The sequence below is a fragment of the Mastomys coucha genome, unplaced genomic scaffold, assembly GCF_008632895.1.
Source record: "Mastomys coucha isolate ucsf_1 unplaced genomic scaffold, UCSF_Mcou_1 pScaffold22, whole genome shotgun sequence".
In the NCBI taxonomy this organism is placed as follows: domain Eukaryota; kingdom Metazoa; phylum Chordata; class Mammalia; order Rodentia; family Muridae; genus Mastomys; species Mastomys coucha.
The window spans coordinates 24,413,177-24,423,347 of record NW_022196905.1 but is presented as its reverse complement, the minus strand read 5'-3'; the positions used below and the strand labels follow the sequence as shown (position 1 = coordinate 24,423,347).

General features: G+C 46.9%; 1 protein-coding gene across 1 annotated transcript; it reads right to left on the bottom strand.

The window, feature by feature from the left end:
* Positions 1 to 344: 344 nt before the first annotated feature.
* On the bottom strand, positions 345 to 2,494 carry Pgam2 (phosphoglycerate mutase 2). The gene is made up of 3 exons (XM_031339807.1): positions 1,978 to 2,494; positions 1,703 to 1,883; positions 345 to 551 (listed from the first exon to the last, which is right to left on the bottom strand). Exons 1-3 carry the CDS (start codon positions 2,389 to 2,391, stop codon positions 385 to 387), a joined length of 762 nt encoding a protein of 253 aa, XP_031195667.1. The 5' UTR covers positions 2,392 to 2,494; the 3' UTR covers positions 345 to 384.
* Positions 2,495 to 10,171: the final 7,677 nt, after the last annotated feature.

Sequence of the window (10,171 nt, the reverse complement as noted above, 5' to 3'; positions counted from 1 at the left end):
CCTGAAGGTACACTTAGCATGCCACTTAAGAGGTTACTGGGATAGCACAAAGCCACCCTGAAGGAAGCTAGCCAGGAGCTGTACTTCCTGTTCCTCGGGGAGAAGGCTGGATCCCATTGCTTTTGTCCCTCATAGAACCAAGTAGTTCTATAGCTTCAGAGCCACTTACAGGGTTGGTCACACTACAAAGGGCATGCAAGGTCCTGATTCTCCCCAAGAGCCTGGGATGGGTGCTGGGCTTCTGCCTCTGTACAAGGTGACTTGGGGATAGCTATAATCCTGGACCTAGGAGGTCCTGTGACTAATTAGTTGACCTGAGTAGACCAAGCCTGGCCATACTAAACTTGGCACTGTACAGAAGTAGCTTTATTGCCCCGTCCACCCTCACTTTGCCTTTCCCTGGGCAGCAACAGCTTCCATGGCCTTCCGAACTGTCTCTTCGTCTCCCAGGAACCTCATGGGCTTGGTGGGCTTCAGTTGCTGGTCCAGCTCATACACAATGGGGATTCCAGTGGGCAGGTTCAGTTCCATGATGGCCTGGTCTGACATCCCTGAAGCAGAGGAACAATTAATACAGAATGGCCTTTGTGGTATTCAGTTGCTGCCAGTTAGCCCATCCCTGAGAGCAAGGCCACAAAAATGTACCTAAAGGTTAAGGGAAACCTAGCTACAGAAGTAGCCAGAACAGAAAGACAAGAACATCCTCCGTGAATAGCTGTGACTGGAGGGGCCATGTGCATGCTCTTAGCCCTGTGTGAATTGGCCAGGCTAAAGAGGGTTTAGAAGAATGACATTTGGTTTCTAGAGCTTCTAAATTCTGAACTGGAGAGGAACGGGAAATCTGACCCGCTGCCTGCTACTGCAGCCCCTGCCTGGAATAGCAGCTCAACCTTTGCTGTTGCCACCCCACCCCTACCAACCAGGAGGACCTGGGACTGTTTCCCGGGCACACCCCATGTTCCTCTTTCCCTGAACACAGCCCAGGGAGGAAGGGCAGGGGCGGCACCCTCATGTTGCTGCTAGGATCACACCCGAACACTTTCTTAGGATCCCACCAAGTCTAAAGGTTATCCAGAATCTAATATAAGACCGTAATTGGTAACCTCCCTACACCGATATGCCCCTCCCCGCCTCCTCCAGGCCAGTCTACCAGCCCTAGCTTTTTAGTTAGGAGCACCACTACAGACCTAAGACTTTTAAGTAGCTCCACATCTCTGCTGCTTTTTTGCCTAGAGAAGCATGAGGAGTTGGGGAACACATGGTTCAGCTTTATGTGGGTGGATGGACTATGTATTGTAGCCCACACCTGAGGCAAAAGGGCCTCAAATTCAGGGCACTTTGTACATAGACTATCTTGAGAGAAAAAGAAGAAATACAGGCAGCAATAGGAGCGATACCAAGAGTTTTATAACAGCTCAAAGTGGCTTGGTTCAGCAGCAAGCCAATACTTGGTATTGATGCCGACCGAGAGCTCTGGCCCTTTTCTCCAGTGGGTGCCCGAAGCCTGTTCTACCTATAATCAGCTCCTGTGGGGTGCCTCAGTTGTGCTGTGCTGGCTGCATGCTGGAAATGGAACAACAAAGTATTCCAAAACTCTTACCTCAATCAACTTTTGAAACCCTGACATCTGTAAAGTAACTTGAAGCAAATCAACCTCAGTGTTTCTGTCTCACATCTTTCCTGAGAGTGGAGTGGGCCTCACCTTCCAGATGTTTCACAACGCCTCGAAGGCTGTTCCCATGGGCTGCAATAAGCACTCTCTGGCCAGCCTTAATCTTAGGTGCGATCTCCTCATTCCAGAAGGGCAAGGCCCGAGCAATGGTGTCCTTGAGGCTCTCACAGGTAGGCAGCTCCCCAGGCTTCAAGCCTGCATAGCGCCGGTCCTGGGGACAAGGGCACAGGAACATTTCTGTTTGTTTACCGGGTAGCCCTCCCACCTGGGCTCTCAACCTTATGGCTTCCCAGCATCTGGCCCACCTTGCTGATGGAGGTGTAGTAGTTGTGTTTCTCATCCATGGGTGGTGGTGGGGTGTCAAAGGAACGCCTCCAGATCTTCACCTGCTCCTCCCCGTGCTTTGCAGCCGTCTCAGCCTTATTGAGGCCAGTGAGGCCACCATAGTGCCGCTCATTGAGGCGCCAGGTACGCACCACAGGCACCCACATTTGGTCCGTAACATCCAGGATGGTCCAGAGGGTGCGGATAGCCCGCTTCAGCACCGATGTGTAGCAGATGTCAAACTCTATCTTGGCATCCTTGATAGCAATGGCCCCCCGCTTGGCCTCCTCTGCACCTTTCTCACTCAGTTCTGCATCAAACCAGCCACAGAAACGGTTCTCTTGGTTCCATAAGCTCTCACCATGGCGAACCATTACTAGGCGGTGGGTGGCCATGGTGGCAGGGGACACAAGAGCTCTGGGTGACAGCTGCTTGCTCAGCCCTTTATGCTTTATAACAGTTTTCCCAGCCCCCACCCCAGCCCTAACTGCCAATCAGCATTCTAGGAGATGCAGGCAGAGGCAGGCAACCAGTAGCAGAACTGGGGGTGGGGTGTAGTCCAAGGAGCTGAACTTAAAAATAGTCCCACAAAATCATCAGCTCAGATGACAAGTCCATAACTAGCTGGCACCTGGTGCCAAGCCGCATGGGGCTGCAGAACTGGACCAGGGTGAAGGGCAGAAGTCAGACCTGGGGTATTTTCCAGGTGGAAATACTCTGACATCAGCAGAGTTTCAATCACAATCAGCCCTTTCCTAATCGGGTAGAAACATAACTATTCCAGGCCCGTTTCTGATATACACATATATTTAAAGACAGAGTTTTTGATGTTTTTCGGGTTGGTTTATTTTTTGTTGTTGTTTTTTTGTTTTTGGTTTTTTCGAGACAGAGATTCTCTGTGTAGCCCTGGCTGTCCTGGAACTCACTCTGTAGACCAGGCTGGTCTCAAACTCAGAAATCTGCCTGCCTCTGCCTGAGAGTAAAGGTGTGTGCCACCACCGTCCAGCTAAAGACAGAGTTTAATTATGTGACCCAAGCTGCAATCTCTCCCTTCAGCCTCTTAACACAGGACATGCACAAGCTTGTGTATCTCAGGAAGAAATCTAGCCTAGTGCCAAGGTAAAGTGTGTGTAAGATACCCATACAAAGAGGTCAGTGCATACATAAATAAGTAGGTGTGTCTGCAGCAGATGTCTGTTCTCTGCCCTGGTGCCTGTCTCATCATACGTGCATTGTGTTACTGTGTTGGTGAGACAGGGAGTGAGCTCACATTTTACCAGGAGGATACTCCCACCCTACCCCACTAAGTGGCCTTGCTGTGCTCAACTTCCAGAATTATTCAGGCTGGAGGCCCTCCAGCTCCTAATCACCAGCCTCCCTGGCAGGGCCCTCTCCTGCCTTCCACAGGTGAGCCACACTAAGAGGGCCCTTTGGTAGACAGAGGAGGAAAAGTCATGGCAGAAATGGAGTAGGTACCAGGCTCTGGCTTTGGGGAGAGGTCCAGCCTTGTGGAGGACAGCATCAGACAGAAGAAGCATGGGCGTGCGCGCACACACGCACGCACACACACACACACACACATATACACCTTGGATTGGTTTCCAGGACAATCAAAAGAACTCTCCTCTCTGGGTCCCTTGTTGCATCTGAGCTGTCATCCAAGCCAGACTCATCCCTCCAAGCTGAGACCCACCTTGGAAAAGAAAATAGGATTCATGGTACCTGCAAGCCCCCACCTTCTAGGAACACAACTGCACCGAATTAGTTACAGGGCACATACATCCCTTCTCAGGGGCCCAGGGATAGATTGAGACAGAATGAGCAGCCTGGGGTCTAGAACATCTGCATTTGAGCTTCGAAGACATCATCCCCACGCATCTTCCTGAGCCTGTAGGCTTCTATGCAGGGAACCCTCCATACTGATCCCAGCACACACAGAAGGCTCTGTAGACCAACATTGACCCAAGAATCCTAACAGGCAGTTAAACTTCTGCAGACCTCGGGGCTTGCATATGGACCCCATCCCTGGTCTCTCGACCCTTTGTCACACTAGAAACCCCACTGAGTTAGCTAACTGAGACTGTGACTCCAAAGGTCAGGATGATACTATAGCTGGACAAACCTACTGTGACTAGCACCAAGTGCTAGGAAGGAAAGGGCATGATAGGATATGGAGGAGGAGAGGAGCAGTTGCTTTGAGGGGTGCACAGGAAGAGAAAGCTCCTCAGATAATACTCAGATGAGCTAGCAGAACACTAAGGACTGAGATCTGAGCCCTACAGGGAGAGTATACTGGTTTGAGGTACCAGTAAAAACCAAAATGCTCTAAGGGGCTGGGAGAGATGGCTCAGCGGTTAAGAGCACTGACTGCTTTTCCAGAGGTCCTGAGTTCAATTCCCGGCAACTGCATGGTGGCTCACAACCATCTGTAATGGGATTTGATGCCCTCTTCTGGTACGTTTGAAGACAGTGACAATGTACTCATATACATGAAATAAATATTTTAAAAATCTTATTAATAAAAATAAATATTTTAAAATAAAATGTGCATTCAGACTATAGCATCTATCAAAATTGTTTTGTTACTTAGCAAAATATACAGCTATCTTTAATATATGCGGAAAAAGCTGGGCAGTGGTGGTGCACGCCTTTAATCCCAGCACTTGGGAGGCAGAGACAGATGGATTTCTGAGTTTGAGGTCAGTCTGGTCTACTGAGTAAGTTCCAGGATAGCCAGGGCTGTACAGAGAAACCCTGTCTCGAAAAACGAATATGTAGGGGGGGGGGGTGTGAGTGTGTGAGTGTGTGGGTGGGTGTGTATGTATATGTATATATATATATGGGGAAAAATACAATTTTTGTTTGTTTGTTTTTTTGAGACAGGGTTTCTCAGTATAGCCCTGGCTGTCCTGGAACTCACTCTGTAGATCAGGCTAGCCTTGAACTCAGAAATCCACCTGCCTCCCAAGTGCTGGGATCAAAGGCGTGTGCCACTACCAACCCGCAGAAAAATGCATTTTACAAATCTAACACTTTTATAGTAAGCACTTATGGACTAGGAATAAAAGGAAGGTGTCCTCTGTTCTCTGGACACCGTGGAGGAAGGTTATAACTGGCTGGGAGGCAAGATCCTTATCTTTCTCCTTTATCAAACTAGGGTCAAGTTGACTGCCTTTGTCGTTTCTGGTAAAGGTTATCCACAACAAACAAACTGTGACAGCTAACATCAGACTTAACAGTGAAGGCCAAGCCGAGCTGTGGTGGCACATGCCTTTAATCCCAGCACTTGGGAGGCAGAGGCAGGCAGATTTCTGAGTTCGAGGCCAGCCTGGTCTACAGAGTGAGTTCCAGGACAGCCAGAGCTATACAGAGAAACCCTGTCTCAAACAAACAAACAAACAAACAAAAAATGAAGGCCAAGATGAGAAGCAAGGTCCTCACACTCCCTATCGTAAACAACACAGCACGGAGGCGCAAGCCAGGACAATTAAAAAACAACTAGAGTGAAAAGAGGAAATACAATTATGTCTGAGTGCAGATAGCTTGGCTTTCTATACTGAAAATCCTAGGACTCAAACATAAGAACAATAGATGAGTTTGCCAAGGTTGCAGGAATGCAAAAGTCAATTGTATTTCTACTCACTAGCAATAAGTAATTTGAAAATGAAATTAACAAATAATTCCCCTTAATGCAGCATTTGAAGAGAAGAATACATGGGCTTTTTCCCCTCTTTGAGGAGTTGCCAGTCTGGTTTTAAACTCCAGGGCCTACAGCGGTGAACCTACACTGGATTTAGGACTAGAACTAACAAAAGTTTTATAAAATGTATACTCTAAAAACTTAAAATGGCCCAGCAGGGTGACTCAGCAGGTAGAGGCCATGCTACCAAGCCGGCCAAACTGAGTTTGAGCCTCCTACTCCTCAGAGGAGAAGGATAGAAATGACTTCCACAAGTTGGCCTTTGACCTCCACATATATGTTACAGTTAGTGTGCATGCACACATGCAGAGATAAACACACACACAATGAAAATTGAAAAAAAAAAAAGCTATAAAAACAGGCTGGAGAGGTGGCTCAGCTATTGTGTGAACTTGCTGCTCTTGCAGAAGACCCAGGTTTGGTTCCTAACACCCACATGGTGGCTCACAATCATCCATAACTCTAGTTCCAGGGGATCAGACACCCCCTTCTGAATTCTGCAGGCATTAGTCACACACGTGATATACTGACATGTATACAGGCAAAACACTCATAACATATAAACCTACAAATAAAAACTAAAAAATTGTTAGAGGAAATTAATGGGTATCTGGGTAATGCATGTTTATGGATTAGAAGACACAACTGTGCTAGGTACATGTCTTTAATCCCAGCACATAGAAGACTAGGAAGACAGAGGCAGGCAAATATATTCACATACACACACACACACACACACACACACACACACACACACACACACAAATATATAGTTGAAGGTGGTAATTTTCTGCAAGTGACCTAGACTTTCAAAGCAGTGTCTCATCAGAAGTGTCCTAGCTGGCTGTTTTGCATAAACTAGGGACTCAAACAATGTCTTAGTCAGGGTTTCTATTCCTGCACAAGTATGACCAAGAAGCAAGTTGAGGAGGAAAAGGTTTATTCAGCTTACACTTCCACATTGCTGTTCATCACCAAAGGAACTCAGGACTGGAACTCAAACAAGGCAGGAACCTGGAGGCAGGAGCAAATACGGAGGCCATGGAAGGTGCTGCTTATTGGCTCGCTTCCCCTGGCTTGCTCAGCTTGCTTTCTTACAGAACTCAAGACCACCAGCCCAGGGATGGCACCACCCACAATGGGCTGGGGCCTCCTCCCTTAATCACTAATTGAGAAAATGCCTTACAGTTGGATTGATTCAAGGAGGCATTTCCTCATCTGAGGCTCCTTTCTCTAACAACTCCAGCTTGTATCACAGCAACTACAAACAGCTACTCCCAAATTTTTTGAACAAAAACTCAGAGCATTTATTCTTCTCTGTTTCTAAATATCATTACAGAACTGCAGAAACAGAGACGACGTGGTTGTGAGACAAGCAGAAGTCAAGGAACAGCACTGAGGCCAGAAACCTCTCCTCACACTGAGATAAAATGACTTTTGATAAAGTGTGCTAAAAGTATCCAATGAGGAAAGAGTAAACTCTTTAGCCAATAGTTTTTGGATGACTGGACAACATGAAAGTCAATGAAGGGAGGCCCCCTACTTCACATCTGCTATAAATTTACTCAAAATGGATTAATAATCTAAATATGAGAGTGAAAACTAGGGATTGGGGTGATAGCTCAGTTAGTAAAATGTTTGCCTCAGAAGCATGAAGACTCAAGTTTGATCCTCAGAACCCATTACAGGCAGAGCACAAGGTGGTGACTTGTAATCCCAGTTCTGGGGAGGTAGAGGTAGAAAACTCCCTTGGACTCAATGGCCAGCTACTCTTCCCTAATCAGTGAGTCCCAGGCCCTAGTGAAAGATCCCAACTCAAAGAAACATCATGGCGGTACTAGAGAGATGGCTCCGTGGTTAAGAGCAATGGTTCTCTTCCAGAGAACCCAGGTTCAGTTCCCAGCAACTACATGGCGGCTCACAGCCATCTGCCACTGGAGTTCCAGGAGATCTGACACCTTCTTCTGACCTCTAACAGCAGGTGCATGCTTGCGCTTACCTCTCTTTCCTGCTCATACACAGTTTAGGATCCTCTGCCCGTGAGAGGAGCCACACACAATGAGGTCTTCCCACCTCAATTAACAAAGGGAAGACAAACCTCAGAGACACGCCCATAGGCCGACCCAATCTAGAGAATCTCTCAATGAGATTCTCTTCCTAGATGATTCTAGACTGTGTTAAATTGACAATTAAAATTAACCATCACAAAAAATAAAATAAATAAAGAGCTAGGGATATTACCCAATGGTATATCACTTTTAAGCCCAGAGGAGGAAGGCCTGGGGCAGGCACATCTGGGGCAGGCACATCTGGGGCTCTCCTGTTCTGCTTTCCCAAGGGCCAGGCCACCAGCAACAGTTTGAGGCAAAATCAGACATTGAAGTTGAAAACGTCTGGTTTCTTTGGAAAGTCAGTCACATCAAAGGATGTTTTGCTAAAGCAGAGACATGAAGGAATGTTTCGCTGAAGCAGACACAGGTGAAAGGATGTTTTGCTAAAGGAAGCACATGAAAGCAAGGTTGGTGAGGGATTCTTCATTAACTACACACATGTATTGGTTCACATTACATTGTGTTGCTGAGCTTCTCTTGTGGTGACACCATAGAGAGAAACCAAAGAACTTCCTCCTGAGGTTCTGGCGGCCTCCTGCCGATTCTGTGGATTTGAGCTGAAAGACCCCCGTGGGGAGACCCCCCCACTCAAATCTCAGGAGGACGTGCACCCAAGGAATCACAAGAGACCATCTTGATGTAATTACAAGAGGTAGTTTTTAATTTCGGGGTGCTCTGGGCCGACTCCATACTTATCTCACGCAGGAGATAGTGGAATCGACCACAAGGCTCGAAAATTAGGGGTTTATATAGGGAAAAGGTCTGGGGGAACAAAGGAATCAGTGTGGCCATACATGATTGGCTAGTTCAAATATTAACTATTACGTGCAGAACAGAGTGGAAAATTCCTAAAGTTGCTGTTAATCTGAGTCAACAGAGCATCTGACCTTAAACCATATCTAAGAGGACCTGATGGTCCATTACTCAGGGCCTACCCAGGCACATCCTTGTATGCCTAGACATGTTTTTCTATATATATATATACAGTTTTATGTCTTCTTGACCTGCTAATTCTCAGGATGTCTAACAGACTGCTTGCTCATTCCCAGGCCTATGTGGGCCAGCTTGTGATGGATTCTTAGGCCCGTAACTTTTCTTTCTAGTCAGCACAGGTCCAAAGCTTTAATTTTTCCTTTCAGAGCCAATTGGCAAAGTGATGTCAATTGATACCAACTCACATGGACTGTTGCTAAGACAGACTGAGGCCAGACCTGTGGAAGGACACGTTATGTTTGCAGGGAGTATCAATAGGACTCAATGACAGCGATGGACTTGGCTTGCATAGCTAGCTTTGTAACACTTCACTGGTCTCGCATCTTCATTTCTGCTGATCTTCACTTCACTGAACGATGCTTGGCAGAGAACTTCTCCTGGAGTCCAGGCTGGTCCTGGTCACTTGTGCTGACTCGTGCACATTTGGTAGAGGCCTGGCTGTCTGTGCCAGGTCGTGCCACCACCACTGATTTGTGTTTACTACCCGACACTATTGAACTGGACTGCTGGTGTATTTGTGAAGTGTTTTTTCTAGTGGACCGAGGTGCCACTGCTGATTCCCGGAAACTGAACTGCTGATTTCCTGACATCACAGGTTGGATTTGCTCCAAAGAACAATTTCTAGACAGGTCCACTTCACCATATCCTAATAACCTTTCTTTTTCACTACCTCTGGTGGGTGGTGGGCTAGGAGGGAGGAACAGCATTTAAAAACCCTTATTAAAAGTAGGGTTTGAGCCAGGCAGTGGTGGCGCACGCCTTTAATCCCAGCACTTAGGAGGCAGAGGCAGGTGGATTTCTGAGTTCGAGGCCAGCCTGGCCTACAGAGTGAGTTCCAGGACAGCCAGGTCTATACAGAGAAACCCTATCTCAAAAAAAAAAAAAAGTAGGGTTTGAAAATTTTAGGCCTACACCACATAAACAGACTAATAGACAAAAGCCACATGCTCATCTCACTAGATGCAGAAAAGGCCTTTGACAAAAATCCAACATCCCTTTATGATAAAAAGTTGGAAGAGACTAGGGATACAGGGGACAAAACACAACATAATAAGGCAGTTTACAGCAAGCTCATAGCCAGTGTCAACTAAAGAGAGAGAGACCCAAAGCATTCCCACTAAAATCAGGAACAAGACAAGGCTGTCCACTCTCTCCGGCCTAGTCAATACAGTACTTGAAGTGATGAGACACCTGAGGGAGATGGAGGGGATGCAAATAGGAAAGGGAAGAGTCAAAGTATCTTTATTTACAAATAGTATAATTTTAAACATAAATGACACCACCATCCCCCCCCCCCAAAAAAAATCCACCAGGAGACTTGTACATCTGACAAACTGTTAGGGACACAAAGATCCTAGTGCTCACAGAGCA